Source organism: Acipenser ruthenus, chromosome 28 (assembly GCF_902713425.1).
Source record: "Acipenser ruthenus chromosome 28, fAciRut3.2 maternal haplotype, whole genome shotgun sequence".
Lineage (NCBI taxonomy): Eukaryota > Metazoa > Chordata > Actinopteri > Acipenseriformes > Acipenseridae > Acipenser > Acipenser ruthenus.
In genome coordinates this window covers 16,768,667-16,786,454 of record NC_081216.1, presented here as the reverse complement: position 1 = coordinate 16,786,454, position 17,788 = coordinate 16,768,667, and the positions used below count along the sequence as shown (strand labels likewise).

The following is a 17,788-nucleotide window of genomic DNA, read 5'->3' as shown; positions in this document are numbered from 1 at the left end:
CTACAGTAGAATGGGTTTGTAAGCTTTATGGTGGAGTCATTAAGAGTAGTTGATGGTTTAGATATAAAGCCACATAAACTTCCTGTAAGCCGTCAACTGCTTTTCCCAGCCAGTAAACCACGGAACACATTTTCTTTTTTCACAAGTACGAAAGAGACACATCCTTGATTAAGCCACCCTTTCTTAAGCCATCAACTCCGTCCAGTCCCTGTGATAATTTGTCAATTCAAGTTTAAAAAGCAGTGTGAATTAATCATTCTCTATTCCCCCAGGATCTGAGGCCTATCGGAATAAACCAGACCAAGAACGCTGCCCTTGCTCCTGACAATAAAGTGAAGAACCGCTACAACAACGTGTTGCCCTGTAAGTCACGTGAAACGTAAAACTGCATTTAGTCTTTTGTTAAATGTACAGCATATGAGTACAGTCATTTAGAACTCCAGTCAAATCTCTGTAAATATTCAAGAACGGGGAAACCCAAGCCAACTTGTTTAACAATACCTTCTCACTGCTATGCAAAAAGTGGACAGAATCTTGTGACACTCTTTTAGACATTCAGTACTTAAATAAGACTGGGGCAAACAAAAGTTCATTTACTGTATTAATATTGTGATGAACACGCACTTTAGTGTTCTTAAACTTTAACATTCTTTTTTTTTTCACCCAGATGATTCCTCTCGCGTCAAGCTTTCTATGCGGAATAGTGCATCCGATGACTACATCAATGCCAATTACATGCCTGTAAGTATCAGTGGTTCAATGAAGCTTGAAAGACACAAGTTACTGTATAGCAAGCCATGTATTTTTCATAGATTGAGGAAAAAATTCCCCATTTGCATACCTTATTTTCATGTACTGTTACTGTTTCACTGGCTTCACTTCATTAGAGAAAGCAGCTCATTGGTTAATGACAAGAAGGAAGGTGTTGAAGGGGTGGGGACAATTTCACTCTCCAGGTAAAATGGCAGAGGCTGTGCAGGACTACCAGTAAAGACTACCATACCATACGAACAGAGCTTTGTACTTTCCAAACTGCACATGTGAGATCTAGCTAATGGAGTGTATGACAGATAATATTCATGGAATTATTTAATTAGCTATAACCACTTTAACTTCCTCAAGTCACCCCACAATGTACATTAATAATAGTGTGTCCACATTGTGAAGAGCTGTGAAATCATAGAATGAGAACCATAACAGCAGAACTTGCACAACAAAGTAAAGTTGAGACACATACTCGATAAAATATTCATGCAACCAATGGTGGTATTTTATTCGTGTAGAGATTCGCTCCAGGTAGGTTACAGGTTGTTATTCCCTTTTATTGTACACGGCTTGTACAGGGTTTGTCTACAGATGCTAACTCTGGGCTTGCACTGTATCTCTAGGGGTATGACTCGAAGAAGAAGTTCATTGCTGCGCAGGGACCCTTGCCTGGTACTGTGAATGATTTCTGGAGGATGATCTGGGAACAGAATGTGTACACTCTTGTCATGCTGACCAGGTGCAACGAACAAGGACGGGTGAGCTACGGGCTGCGATGTCTACTGTCCAGAGTTCTGTGATGTGTTCTTCTTAGAAACGGGTGCAACAACTCAATTAAAAAGACTAACTATTGCAATATACTTGAATAATATTATATTGCAATATTGAGAACCAATTGTCAAGTTGTAATGAAAATTGGTTTAGACAACCTGTCTCTCTCTCTGGATCTGTTGCTGTCTCTGTCTCTGTCTCTCACTCTCACTCTCTCTCTTCTCCCATTTTCTCTCTCTGTCTCTGCATAGCCAACTGGCTTTGACATTCAACCCTAATATATTTTAGGTAAAATGTGAAGAATATTGGCCTTCCAGTAATCCCAAGACCTATGGTGATGTGACAGTGATCTTGACTTCTGAAATCCCCCTCAATGAGTGGACTATCAGGGAATTCAAAATGAAAAACGTGAGTACATGAGCCAATTTCTCACTTTTTCTAGCATTCATACAGTAGACACAGGTTATTGGTGGAAACACACCATCCTCTAAGCCAGAAGGCTGTATAGCCTTCCACATTTTTCTATTACCTTCAGTGGTTCCCAGCCTCTGGTCTGTCAAAATCCCAAAGAATGACCTCCAAAATAATAGAACTGCATCTCCCATAGTCCTGAAACATGAATCAGCTACTCAGCACACCACACAGCATATCAACAAACACAACATGTGCCTTCAAAACATCCTAGGTGCTGTATATCTATCAGTGCTGAAGATTATGAAATGTTTGATTGCTTATATGTAACCACTGCTGTTCAATTACATTTTTGGCACAAAAAAGTATATTAAAAGTAAAAGTAATGGGGAGCTGGTCTTTATATTGAGATGGTTGGAAAGAGGGACTGTGTATATTGTATGCAGCAGTATCATCAACAGTGAAGGCACTTGCCTGTCTTATGCCTCAAACCAGAAACCTCCATGCCTCAATGCATACCTCATGTATCCATCTTTCCCTTACAGACAAAGACAGCAGAGAGCCGTACTGTACGACACTTCCATTTTACTGCCTGGCCTGACCATGGGGTGCCAGAGACCACAGAACTGCTGATTAATTTCAGACATTTAGTGAGAGAGCACATGGACCAGTACTCCCGAAACTCACCCACTGTGGTCCACTGCAGGTATGCTCTACAGGGCAGATGGATATGTAGTAACGCAATGATGGTAGTTATGCTGAGAAGTATAAATAAATGCTATCAATTGTCATTTAAATGCACACTGTAAACAGCTTTGTAATACTAGACTTTCCTTCATTTGTTTTTACAACATTGACAAATTGTTTTGGCTTATCCATTTTGATGTTTGATTTGCCGTTTTTTGTTAGTTTCTTTTGCCTTTTTTTTTGTAAATCTTTACCTTTACCTTTAGCAGACAAAGGGGGTGCATGTTTAACATACAATCCTATGTTGAGGCATACCGTATGAATAGTTTTTAGTATATAAGTGGAAAACAGCAGTTGTGTTGTCCATTTTAATGAACAGTATCTGTACCCGTTGTGCTTTGTGATGCAGCGCTGGAGTTGGGCGCACAGGAACCTTAATCGCCATTGACCAGCTCATCTACCAGATTGAGCGGGAGAGCGTGGTGGATATCTACGGGATAGTTCACAACCTTCGAATGCACAGGCCGCTCATGGTGCAAACAGAGGTAAGACTTTGCTTTTATTCATTTTAAGGCTTTTCTTTTATGTAGTGTTTTACTCAAGTGTTCAATTTGCAGTTTTTGTAAAAGGGAAAATGAAACGGTGAAAAAGATTAATTAAAAACAACAACTCTACAATACTGTCGCAGCATTTCTGTTAACTGGTGAGCAACCAGCACACACTTGTTGTATCTATGTCTTTACTCCAAAATGAAACATGTATACCATGTCCTTGGGGAAAGGACTTGCAATAAACAACACTAATCAATTAACAAAAATGTGCCATAGTTGTTGTTTACTAGTTTTGTAATGATAAGTTAGATTTTTACAACAAACCCTAACGCTCGGGCTTAAGGATTTTCAGGTCGTAGCCATTCATGCAACGTTTATTTAGCTTCTTTTATGAAACGCACATAGTCCTACTTTCCAGGTTTCATACAATACATATGTTGTGCATTAAACACCTAATTCTAACAAGGCAGACTGCAATTGATGTTCGTGGGTCAACAGGCCCTCCAACAGCACAGTTTCCTCTAACACCACAAATGCCTTTAAAATTATCTTGTCTTTACAGGACCAGTATATCTTTTTAAACCAATGTGCAAAGGACTTCATCAGATCCAGGACTGGCAACAATGTGGACCTGATCTACCAGAACACAGCAGCCATGGGTATCTATGAGAACTTTACACCTACCAAAACCCAGAATGGACACCACTGTTAGCCAACCTGAAATCTGCTGCCTAGACTAAGACTGCACTGCATTTTTGAACGTTGTTCCTGAGAATTTTTTATAAAAGGTGTAGATGTATGTATTGATTTGTTTTACAAGACTTTGTCGATTTGTATCATTCACCAAATACGGTTGAAAACATACCAGTTCCATATTTTATCACATACAGAGGCTGAATCAACCAGAAGGTGTTGACTAAATCAACGACTTTCCAGCTTTGATTTATTTGTAGTATGTTCATGAAGTCACACCGAAGTATACAATGTTAGTTTTGGTAAAGGAAAGTTTTATCTTAACTATCTCTGTCTTAAACTTCCCAGTGATTTATTAATGCTGACACTGCTGCTTTACTTGTCAATCCAACAGCTTTTCAGACAGCCCGATACAGGGCTGAGTGAAGCTCAAACAGCCCTCTGGTGGCCAATTGGGATACTTCTGCTCAGCTTGAGTTTACTTTGATAGTCTACTTATGTGTTTGGAAGGAAAGGGAAAGGAAAAAAAACTGCCAAATGATTTATTACAGCTCTGCAAAAATATGTTCAGGCACTCATTTGTATGCTATAAATATGTTAGTGACCAAACCTACTTACTGGCAAAGCAGTCATTCCACTGAAGATGTAATTCATATTTCAAGAGACCCAGTTCATATTCCCTAGGTCTGCTGAAGAGCATTGACACCTGATAAAATTTTAGCTGAAGTTGGAGGATTGTTTTGATATATGAACTGTGATTTAGGATGGATTTTGATACTGTTTTTGGTGCAATATGAGATTTCTTGCTGTACATAAAGTAACGTGACACTTTTTTAGTTTAAGTTATTTCTGATTCTGACCTATAATTGAAGATTGATAGCATGAACAGAAGTGTCAAGTTACTTATCTCACTCAGGTCACCTCGCTCTTATTCTTTTACCTTTTTGAAGGTGCCAGGTGTGACATTTTTTTTTTTTTTTTTTGAGAAAGATGCTTAAACTAATTCTAATTTTTTTTTTGAATATAGATGTTATATAATATAGTTAATATATATATAATATATATATATATATATATATATATATATAAATATGACAAGACCCAAAGATTGCCTGCTGTCTTAAATAAGAAGTAGCCCTTAAAAATGGAATCTCTTTTCAATGTAACTGTAGCTGCTTTATAGTTATGCACTGTACAGATTACTATCTTTGACAGAAATAGGAAAGTATGTGTGTGCAAGACTAGTGCACCTTATGATACAACTGTCAAATCATGGAAGCGTTTGTTTTTGTTCTGATGCACTGGTTGCATCAAAGTGCTTTCTTTTTTCTACTGAAATCTATTTTATCTTTTTAAAAATGCTCATTGATTGAATATAATAGTAATGATTGTCAAAAACATATGGACTGTGTAATATAAAATATATTGAATACAAAGGTCAACAGAAGCCAAACTGAAAATAAAATCCTGTGTTCAGTACCAGTTAGCTGTATGGTCTGTGCAGATTTGCTCCATTTCTAAATGTTAGCTGTTTTTGAAACTAAAAACCACTGCAAGTATCTTAAGTATAAAATTAAGAAAGTCACTGTTACAGCACAGTAGCTAGGAGCCTTAGTTAAAGCACTATAAGAAATGGCACTAAATTGCAATCACAATCATACATTTGCCTTATAAGCACCTTCTATTACAGAACACATTGTTTTGAGTTTATTTTGAGATTAACTTGTAACTTGTATTGAATATCATATAAGAGCAGCTCAAACCAGGCTCATAACTCAAATTACATCATGGTTTTTCTTGCAAATAACAAAACATTACCAAATATGGCATTCAATTGCCTTAGCCTTCCCGTACTGTTTAACTAGGTGTCCGACTTAGGATAGAGATCCAGTAAGTATCTGACCCAGCACTTGAAGCCTTGCAACTTCAAATAGTAGCCGAGCACTTTAATAATAATAATGAAATGGGAAGATCCATTAGGCCGCTTCTAAGTTTAGATCATAATAACCAGCATCTGAAAAATCTGAACCTGATTCAAGGTGTGGGACATGCATTGTGTAGCACCTAACCATCTTGCCCTTTACCACTCATCACTGTCATTTCAAGTCGACCTGCAGCTAGAGAGGATGGAGATCTACAGCTCCTGAGTATGTGAACTCCAACAAACACATATGTGCATGCTGTGCCGACATGGTGGAGAGCATTGTGGCCGCCTCTCTCCGTTGCTAGGGCATTTGCTTTTAAGTTGATGGCAGTCCTTTAGGTAGCTTAAGGATGTACGTGATATTGGCGTTCACATACCTTTGTACACAGGCCCCTATTCTAATAAGTGAAATAAAAAGCACTCTATGTGTAGCATATGGCTGGGTTACATACATTGTATAGTATGCAGCTCTTGCATATTATCAGTAACAGCATAGTATACTAAATAGAATGCTACCACCTGCATATATAATGCTTGTAACGTGTAGATATTATACATACATTTCTACCAAAATTCTTGATAGTGCAAATCATACAGTAATTTTTTAATATGTCCTCGAAGGCTCAAAAAGCTGTTTCTTAAATGGGAGCATCACATTTCCTTGCAGTGGTTTCAGAGAGATGTTACCTAGGTTGTTGTCAAAGGACCACAGGAGTTTTAAAGACAGTATTCTAGAAGGAGGCGGGCTCACTCACACACTAGATGAGCTACGTAGCCCCCAAAGATATTTCCGTCATTGGAGTATAATTGTTTGTATAGGTTCTAAACGAATATGTATAGTTTTACCAAAGTGCACTTGTGCATTGGTATACCCTTCTGGTGTAGCATGTCTCACAGTTTTAAGAGGAAATGAAGTGTACAGTGCAACGTCTTACGATGTAACCATTCTATTTTGTTTGTGTTGCCACTATTTTAAAAGTTGTATTTGCTGGATGTATTTATTGTATTTTATTTTCCTTTTTATTATGATAATTTGAATATATTTTAATGATTGCAAGCACTTCCTTTGAATTGTATTTTTTTTTTTTTCAAATAAGATGTTTTTAATCTTTTCTTAAACTTTCAAGAGAATGCTGATAATGGGATACTGTTGACGGGTACTGTATGGGTGAAAACAAACCAATGCTAGGAGTTTTAAATGAAGTTTGCAATGCTGTACACAATTACCTACTGCTAGTCCTAGATTTGGATTTTAATTTTATTATTATTATTTGTAATTATTAAAAGGCTTTAGCAATAACAAAAATGTTTTATTTATTCCAATTTAGAAAATGTAAGGAAACTGTAAGAACCCTTTTTGGAATATTTCAGGAGAAACACTGAAGGGAAAACAAAACACGTACGGTAATCAACCCCAAATGTACATGCTGTGAGTGCTCAGCTATATCATGTTACTTGTCACTGCACTTTGTAGTTCTGAAGTCCCAGCTTAATACTGCAGCAGATCCCATCATCGAATAAACACAGCCTTTACAGCCCCAGTGAGAGACTGACTAATACACTGCTATATTTCCTGCTTCAACTAATTGAATGGATGCTGACAGTGGGGACACTCCATTTCATTGAAAGCAATTAGAGATAAAGCTCTATACATCATACTGAACATTAAAAATTGAGCTCTCGCAATTAGGTTGACCATGAAGGTAGACCGATATCTCAGTCATGCTAACAGGGATGATTTACAATTTACATTTCCGTCATGTTTAATTTCTTACCGGCTTAAAATACCTACAGTATCTGAGGGTACTGTATAGGAAATTGATCTTTAAAAAAGCAGATTTAAATATCAATAATGTTTGGGTAAAACAGGGCTTTTAGCAAGTCTATGGAAATCAAATGTCTAACCGTGCATGCAAAGTGCTGTTTAATCCTGTTTCCTAATGTTTTGTTTGAATGTGTATAACTAAATAATGTGGTGGATCCCTCTTTATCTTTTAACTGCTCTTTTCTAATTCATATATTATTAATATATATATATATATATATATATATATATATATATATATATATATATATATATATATATATATATATATATTATATCGGTCTGGGTTCACTCCAATTTGTCCAGTCCCTGTCTTTCCCAGGAACGTTTCCCTGTGTGTTTGTGACTAAATGTATGAAGTTTATTATAGTACAGTATTTTTAAATGTAGCACTACTGAGTGTTTAATAGACATTGTAAGATCTGGGTTGCCACTGCCCTTGTGGGTCATTGGTAAAGATAATTCAGTGAAGTCTGAGTGTGGTTAATGGCAATGAAAGCCCCACCCCAGTCAATCATCTACACAATGGATTTTGGGAGGCTTCTTGTGAGACGGCTATTAGAAGAGCATGATTATCTATTCAGGACCACCAAGATACTTAGAAAGCAAGCGGGTATGCAAACCTAATCCAGTGATTCTATTAATCAACAACACTGTGAAGGATCACAGCTGGTAAGTGGTTTTATGTATGATTTTCAGTCATTTTAAGTTCCAAAAATTAAGGTGAATCTCAATCATACGTTTTCACGTATTTGGATGTTGTATTTTGGCTTCAGGCTCCATTATAATGATCTAAAACGGCAGATAGACTGGCTTTAACTAAGCACTCCCATTTTAATGTACTCCACGTGTGATGTGTTGAAAGTGCTGATAGCATTTGGGGGTTAGGTTTATGTGTCAGTTGGCAACGCCCCTGGCATGCACTTCAGAGTTAATGCTAAAAAGAGGTATGTATTATTTATATGGTTAACTTTACTGGAATAAACTGGAACATCACAGAATACCGCTGTGTACCAAATTTTAAGACACATGTTCTGTTTCCCAGTAAACTCCCCAGTCACATGACCTCAATATGGCCGCCATTTTGGTCAATGTTTCATTTAGAGTGTAGAGTTTCTATAACCCTATGAATAGGTCTCAAATGGTCTCAGAGATATGAGGTTGCTTTGTAACATTACTGCCACAAAGTGTTCACTTTTCTAGTCTGATACCTATAAACCCGAATCATAGAATTCAGTTCAGTACTGAGAATGAAGATATCTCAAAGTGAAAGGTATTTGACATCCTGAAACCCGCAAGTCACATTTTAATAACACTGAAGATATGAAGTTGCCTGCTCAAACAGTTTGTGAAATAGTGGCAGCGACAGAAGATTGGCAATTACATATAATCTCCCTTCCCAAGGATGCTTAAATTACAGATACAAAGTGATTCAATTGTGATTTATTTTTTATTGAAAATGTATGATAGTTTAAAAGTTTCATTAAGCATAGATTTACTGCCTTAACCTCCATGACCGCATTCATTGAGTCACAAGAGGGAGCAGACAAGTCATTCAGAAAGATTGAAATATAATAGCTTATTATTTTAAATCTACCCACTATGAAACAGCACAGAAAAGGGAGCTCTTCCTCTGAGTATGGGAGTCCATCTGGCATTGCATTAATGGGAAGTTTTAATTACAGGATAAGCAATCGGCAGTTTCATAACAAGCTTGGCAATTATTCTTGATAGACCTTAAGTAAGGGATTCAGTGCCACAATTAATAAGGGAAAATGAAAAACATAATTTCACTCAGTCTAACATTTATTCTGATACAATTTATTATCATACAGAGGATGCTAAATACAACACATTAGACTAACCAACAAAAAGCACAAATGTACATTAACTGACATTTTGATTGTTGTTTGATTCCTAGCAGTACCCTTGCTGTGCACTAGATGGCGCTGGCATTTACTAATATAAAGACACCTTAGCTGATTTTTAGTTTTAGACAAAGCACCTTAACAACATTTTAAAATACAGGGATATGCATTCCACACTGGGGATATTACTAATATGCCAACGTATGTTTTCTTGTTTGAAGAGCACTTTCATTTTGCTGCAGATGTAATACAGTCAATGGCTAATGCTTTGTGTAAGAGTCTCTGAACAAGAGAGAAGATTGGTGGTCAATTGATGCTTTTCTGTAGTCGCTCCCTCTAATAGCATTGTGGAGTGTTGTGCAGGTAATGACAGCAGCAACACCCACTTACCCCCACCATGAGTCATTTATTATATAGCAATGTTTCCTAATCAATTGCATTTTGTCAAATATAAAGAATCCTTCCTATTCTACTACACCGGTACCGCAAGCTGCTACTTTAAAGTGTACCTATCACAGCAGTTACAGCCTTCACTGTTGTTTGGAAACACAAGGTTAATAGGTTTTTAGGTCTAAATAACAGAACACAATTGAACTTTTAAGCAATTGTAGCTAACAAAACAATTATATACATGTTCCATGCAAATGTGTATTTTAGAAATAAATCTATGCTTTAGTAAGTTAGGTTGAAGAAATCTTCCTTTCAGATAGTCTTGCACTTCTTTGCTCATTTTCCCCAGTAGAGAAAAATTGCCAGCACTCCTTTAGGGCAGTATTTCCTGTCAGTAACCAATCAGCTGCTTCCCTTAATAATTGACATGCTTTGCAGCCAGTCAGATGATTTTATCCAGAGGACACTACTGAGGTGCAAGGAAAGGTAAGATTTATGAAAGTATTTTGTAAGCTGCAACCACTTTAATATACTGCATTGTATATATCTTGGTTAACTAAGTGTCTAAATGTGAAGTGCCACTGTACTGTATAGTGAGCACAGGATTAGTAGGCAATACAGAGTATCCCACACTGCAACTTGTCTTCACACTGATCTCTTAAACAAAGGTAACCTGCTCCTGCTTCTCTGGGTTTTCATCATTCCCTTGTATTGCCTTAGCATAAAAAAAAGAAAATAAAGAAAATAAAATGCAAACAGGCTTCTAAAACCCAGAGGACGTCTGCCTTCGCTTATGCAAATTGCACACGCATTTCATAAGCAGCAATATGAAGTTCAATAAAATATATGTCAGCTTTTCAGTCTTAAAACATCCACCAGACAGTACCTTGACACATAAATATATATTTTGAATGGTCTTATCGATAATGTAATTATCTTCATTGTTAAAGAAACTAACACAGAAATAAATTGCTTTCCTGCAATACATTTAGCATCCAAGATTTTGCAGTTTTTAGGGTGCTCGTTCAAAATCTGTCCGTGTTTCTGTCTGTCACACATGTTACATGCACACAGAATAAATCCATTCGTTGTTGATTGTTTAGTAATCTGTGGACTTGAATCCGATTAAAACCCCAGTTCTGTGGACATGGTTCAGGCATGGTTCTTAACTGATAGAATAGTTATCTAATTAAAAATTGTATTTGAAGATTACCAAATTACATGTGTTACCCTAAGGGACGTATATCCAAGATTAGCGTGTATTACTCTAAAAAGAATAATTTACAATTATTATTGAGACAAAAATACTGTTAAATTGGATCCAGAAAGCACCCATAAAGCACCTGATACCCTCTGAATAGAGATATTTGGAATTTAATAAATAAACTTTTGGACTGTCACTGCAATCCAGTATATGCTGAAATTTGTGTAACGAGGCAAGTATATAAATGACCACTAGAGAGTGCATTAGGGGTGTGCACCGGTTATTTCTTAATTCACCAAATATTGAGTTTGTTAAAAATTTGCTCTTAAAGCACACTGTGTTGAACAGCTAAGTATACGGTATTAAGCAGCAAGGTCACAGATCAATTTTTCAATATATGTCGAGATTAGCAGGCACCTACACAGTACTTATTAAAATGGCCTTGTCCCCTGTACTTTATTATTATGTATTTCTTAGCAGACACCCTTATCCAGGGCGAGTTGTGACAAAGTATATCATTACAAAATATCACATTACAGATAAGAGCAGTTATAAAATATAATAAAATCAGCAGTAAATAAGAGCACATTCAAATGAGAGAAAATAAAAAATATAGTAAATAATTACGTTTGAGAGCGATTTCGACTAAGAGCAGTTAAACCTATAAATATTTGGTTATAAGAGTAAATTCCATTAAGAGCAAGTAGTAAGTACAATAAATGGAGAAGAGCAATTACAAATGGTGAAAAGCAAACCTGTATTACTCTGCCCACAGTTGAAGTGCAGTGGTTGCCTAACGCCTGCAGAAGAAAGACCTTCTGGGTCATTTGACATTTCTCAAGGCATAATGTATTAACAAACAAGACACAAATAATAACAATTTAGTGTAAAATTAACTTTTTAGTGCACATTTAATCAATGACAGACGTATCGACTAGTGTCTTTCTCAATGTCTTCAATGTTGAAATGAATGGTGTCTAATTTGTAAATGGATAATGTGTGTAGGATATATGGGATTGATGTTTATTTGCTTCTTGGCCAGGTCTTGATTGTAATATATATATATATATATATATATATATATATATATATATATATATATATATATATATATATATATATATATATTGTCACAATTGACATCCTGGTGAAATGAATAAATACAATAAAACATGTCATTATCCTTTTTTAAAAAGGAGCACGTTTATCATGATAAACATATAGAATAAAATTCTTTGAGAATTGCTGCCAGCTGTGCACTGCTGTGTTAAAACTCTTTCCCCCTCTCCTCACTGCAGTAGTGCTGGACAGCGGGCTGAGTCTGCAGTCCTCAAACACTACAGTGGCCTGCTGTGAAATGACAGCTTCGGGACAGCTCATTGGCTGCTGCGGCAACCCCCTGTGCCTGCCTGGTGACACTTCTCTGGGAGGCTGGGAGAGACAGGGAGAGAGGAGCTCACTCCATTTCGCACGGTGAAGGGACAGCCTTGCACTCTATCCATCACTCATGCCTTGCTGCACTGTGAGTAATATGTGTGTGGGGGGGGGGGGGGGGGGGGGGGTGGAGAGGGGTAAAGCTGATCTGTAGACCTGTTATTACAATATGAGAGGTTGGTAGCACTATCGGGATTGAAACTCTCATTTGAAGCGAATTGTATTATTTGACATTATAAACAGTTGGTGTATCATGCTTTTTCCTCAAACAAATATGTTTGGTATTTGAAACTCCTATATCTAAATAATCCAGTGCAAGTGAAAGTCATGGTGCCTTAAGGGTTTCTGTTGTGTTAGTGGCTTCACCTGGCTGAAAAGCATTTTGTTGTGGTGTGTTTGTTGGGCTGAGGCTGCACTCAATGCTGATCATACCTAAACTGTAGCTTAATATAGTCAAAAAGGCAGGTCCACATGGCAAGTGTGTGCTGCAGTTGTTTGCATAGTGAGGTTTGTCCATTGACAGAAATCTTTTAAACGAGATCTCTTCTGCATTTGCTTCCTGTTTGCTTTGAAAACAGCAGGGTCCAATAATGATATTTCACACTCAAAGGTAAAGATAGTTCAAGCCATAACTACTCTTCTGACACCACCATCTTACAGTTAATAATACTGCCTTGGTTACTGGTACCCTTTAACATTTAATAAAGATAAGATTCACAACATTTAGGAGATACTGCCTCCATTCTCAACTATGGACAGATGTTCTTTCATTAGGTGGAACATATTGTAGACATTAATCAGGTAAAACAGAATAATTGGTGCATGGTGTTGATGATTCATTGACACACTGTAAAATACCAATGCTAGCTGACATTTTTACACAGGCAGGTGGTACTCTAGCTGTGCACTGCTCAATGGTGAAGGACTAAGGATCAAAGCAGAGGGCTGCTGTTAAAGTTTTACACAGACCCATATAGGCTGCATACTACTGTACTGTGACCCACAATGAAGTATTCATGCCCAACACTGCCTGCTCTTTCATGCAGTTATCTTCAGGTAATGTGTACTGTGAAAGATATTAAATCTGTTAATGAACAGAACATTTGCCAACTGATAACTATAGTCAGACATCAGTACTGAACGATAAAAATAATTCTGAACCTTAAATGTTATGCACCTTATTTCAATGTATTTTTATTGTATGTAGTATTGTTAAAGTGTTTGAAGCTAAAATACTTTCATACTGTAAATCTTATTTGTGCACTATACACTGTAGGTCTCAGATGTGCAGTTGTAAAGGAAACACATGATATCGCAAACATGTATTTTAATTTAAAAACATGACATCTGGGAAAAATAAAGTTATCAATTTACTTGCCTTGCCTTGTGTCGTACTTGTACTTACTAGGTCATTTAACCTCAGCAGTGTCTTCTGGGTAAAAAAACTGTGAAATATTGAAATTAGTGAAACAGTGAAGGCCCCTTATAAAGGGAAAATAATACTTGTACAATTTACTGTAACCTGGCCTAACCGCCATTTAACCAAACCTGTAAATTATTGAATTGTGACATATCAAGGGAGCACTGGACTCAGTCTGGGACTAAATGTTCTTTAATGTTATCAGTTTTGAAGCAGGCTGCACCTCACTGAAGTACTATTACAAGTTACCTTTTAAATTCAGGGTGGAATCACACAATGGTTTGGTAAAGGCCATCTGAGTAAAAAAAGCCATTTCTCTTTCAGGGAGCTGAATTTTGTTTGTGTCAAAAAATATTAGTGGGATGAAGGCATCCGTGTAATTTATATTTACCCTTACCCCTTGAGAGACTTCTTTTCCTTGAAAGAAAGATCCTGGTGAGTTAATAATGAAAATGCCATGAAGATGATACATTTCCCTCTTGTATGGCAAGACACCGCTAATGCCATTGACACTTATAGATAACTGTAAAGAATCTTATACTTGTTTTTTAACCTCTTAACACTGCAGAGAAAACAATGATATTACACTCAACAGTTATAACGGGCCTTTTTGAATGGCTAATTTCCATATAAAAGACAAGGAAACATAAAACTATGTAGTTTAATATTGCAGGGTTGTCTTTTTCCAAAATGACTTAGGGGTTGATTTGAACAACCTATTCCTTGCAGGGATAAGTTACAGCTGATTTTTAGATTGTTTTACAGCAACTAGCATTTTATAGGAACACCAATAGAGCTGATATCTGTTCAATGTGAGCGCATAATGTGCCTAACTATTATATGTTTAAACTATTTTTTTAAAACCATGTCGGTATGATGACTCCTTCCTTGAACACATTTTAAACACAAGCAGCAGCAATCCGTCAATATATTCTTTCCTAAGCATCACTAGAGCAATTCTGGAAGCACTGTCCAAGGCAAATTAGGTGCTTCGTCACTCACTGCGATTCGGATTGTATAGTCTGCATCTGAGTTTTGCGCATGCAGTAAATGTGATAGATTTAAGCATTAAATAACCTCATGAGGTTTTATTAAAAACACATTCCTTACTCGTTCTACACAGTTCTTGCTGTGTTTTTTTGGGATGTTCATTTCTCATATATATGTGTGACATAAAAAGGTCAATAATGAATTAATGACTTGCAGATACAGCCCGCCCAGCCACGGATCCAATGCATTATTTAGATGTAATTTACTTTACATACTGACGGCACTGGCAGCCTTGGTTCCAGGCATAAAGCAGTGATGTACGAGGCATGATGTATTGTCCAAGGTTTCCAGTTTAACAGCCACTTCATAGTCAGTGTTGGGTGATGCACTGCAGGTGCAGATGAGGTATAACTTCACCTGCAGAGTGGCGCAACCAGGATTTTCCTTAAGGGGAGGTGGGGGGGCAGTTTAGCTGCCAAGTAGCAGAGGTCCAGAAAAGATTAAAGTACAAAATCAAGGCGTCGGGCGAGAGTGCAAGAGCATCAATCACATTCTCTACCAAGATGCATCGACTGCGAAGCACTGCCAGTAGTGCTGGGTCAGATGATTTTCTGTCATAGTTGAGTGTGTGTAGTTCTTAATTTGGCTGAGAGTGCTGAAGGATCTCTGTGCCGTAGCAGTTGATACTGGCAGCGTAGCCATAATTCTCAGTAGCAGGGTGATATTTGGATAGATTGTGGCATCACAGTGCACCAGTGATCCGATCGCATTCTGTGGAATTTCTTCTGCTGGAACATTTGCCCATTTGAAGCGCCACCTGTCTACTTCAGCAGCAACCACAGCGGGCTGTACCATAGCTGACTGATACACCTACAATAACATAAAATTATGTTTCATGAGAAATGCAAAAAATACTGCACCTTAAAAAAACACATTCAACACATGTATAGTACAGGAACGCAAGTCCCAATTAGCAAATGGTAAGCAAGTTGAGGTGGAATCTTTCAAAAGCCAAAGATACAAAAATATGTTTTGATTTTTAATCAACGAATTTTCAAGTTTTAGCAAAAGTGCAGATACACAATGAATGCAAGCACAACAAATTCCAGTGTTACAAAGAGCAGTTTCCCTCGACTTCTTCATCACCAAAGTAAAATTAGATATCATTTCATGTTCCTAAATATAATGAATATATTCTTTAGCAAAGCCCATTTTACAACACCCTGTAAAATAAGTAATCTCTTCCCTGAGCTAGCTCCATTATTGATTTGTCAGAAGAGTCAGCTAGGTGATTAGGCAACAAGCAACAAAGCTTAACACATCTATCTGCAAAATGGTTGTGATATGGCACAAAGATAGATTGCCAGTAGAAATCTTGTGGCTCTTCTGTTGAATAGTTGCTGCGATGTCTCTATACACCTGCTCGCTTTGGAATCGTTACAGGAATGTTCAGCTCTTAACATATGCTAACTGCTTTGGTAAAGATGGATCTAACATTGTTTCATGGTTGTCACGTTGATTTTTTAATAAATTGAGAACTTCTTCGACCAACTGATTAGCCGCAAAAATGTCTAGATTTGTTTTCTGTAGTGCGCTGGACAAGGTCAGGAAAACACTCAAAATGCTTTCCATGACTATCATGGCGGCAAACAATTGAATATTGCTCATTGTACAGAACAACGTTTGAGCTTTGAATGAAGCTTCATGTGTGGCATGCTTTTCATTTCCTCTAGGTCGTCAGTAACAGTCGTAAATAGTTCCACAAATACAACCACACCGCCATGGCGCTCCACCCACCGGTTTTCACACAATGGACAGCATCTGGAGTTACTGGCTCCATCATAGCCTTGTCCATGGAGAAATTCCAAAATTGAGGCCAAATTTTGCAGCTCCTGAAGAATTACAAAAGATAAGCCGGAGCTGGTTGTACCCTCCACGTCGATGTAGGTTAAAAGAATCCTCAACTACGGTATCCTTATGAACATAGCGTACAGAGATGTAATGCAGACCTAATGAAGACGTAATGCAGCTCGGAAGGTTCCTTTGTTGACAGTCGGCTGTTCCAGATGAAATGATCCGTAATCATGGTGCCCTGTGAGAGGCAGCTCTTCTCATCTGCAAAACTCAACCGTCTTGATGATGTGGACAAGACCTTCCCGATTTGCTACAACCACTTTTTGCCTGCCAATCACAATAAGATTTCTAACATCGGTATTCTCACCATTGAACACTTTAACCAAGTCATCGGCCTTCTGTGCACAGTTTTTATGATATTGAGTAGTCTCGTGGTAACTGAAGTCTTCTTTGGCATCTTTATAGCTTGTAAAGGGACGTGTAACAAGCTTCCCGAGTTTCTGCTTGCTTAAGTGTAACGCTGCCAGATGTAAATGCCACACGAAATTGCCAGCCATGGATATTGCAGCAGCCATTTGTGCTGAAAAGTGCCTTTTTCTTTTTTGTGGTCTACAGTGTCAGGCACGGGAAACCTGTAAGTGTACCTTAGTATCCAGCAGTCTTTCAGTATAATCATTCACTTAATTGATGACCACAAAATAAACCACCATAATTGTTGTTCTGGATTAATCCACAAAATAAGACTGTGTAATTTCAAATTATCACCACTAAAATGTTGAACCACTTACTTGAGGTAAAACCGAGACAAGTAGACAAACATTTTGACTTATCAGTGAATGAGGCTGTCAAAATGTTTGATGGTTACCTGAAAAGTTATCACAAACAGGCAGAACAAATAAACTGGACATCTTTACTCTCAGGCCTGAGACCTGCAAGACCCCATGCCACATTGACTTGTAAACACAAATATAAACACATGGATCATGTCTTTAAAAACACGG

At 37.4% G+C, this 17,788-nt stretch overlaps 1 protein-coding gene across 1 annotated transcript in view; it reads left to right on the top strand.

The window, feature by feature from the left end:
• LOC117435127 (phosphatidylinositol phosphatase PTPRQ-like) overlaps nt 1-6,862 on the top strand; it is a 42,214-nt gene extending 35,352 nt beyond the window's left edge. Inside the window, exons 35-41 of the mRNA XM_059002777.1 lie at nt 273-363; nt 668-741; nt 1,389-1,523; nt 1,825-1,944; nt 2,493-2,653; nt 3,044-3,179; nt 3,748-6,862. Coding sequence (XP_058858760.1) covers nt 273-363; nt 668-741; nt 1,389-1,523; nt 1,825-1,944; nt 2,493-2,653; nt 3,044-3,179; nt 3,748-3,897 — 867 coding nt within the window. The 3' untranslated portion in view covers nt 3,898-6,862. The remainder of the gene's footprint in view (nt 1-272; nt 364-667; nt 742-1,388; nt 1,524-1,824; nt 1,945-2,492; nt 2,654-3,043; nt 3,180-3,747) is intronic.
• The last annotated feature ends 10,926 nt before the right edge of the window (nt 6,863-17,788 follow it).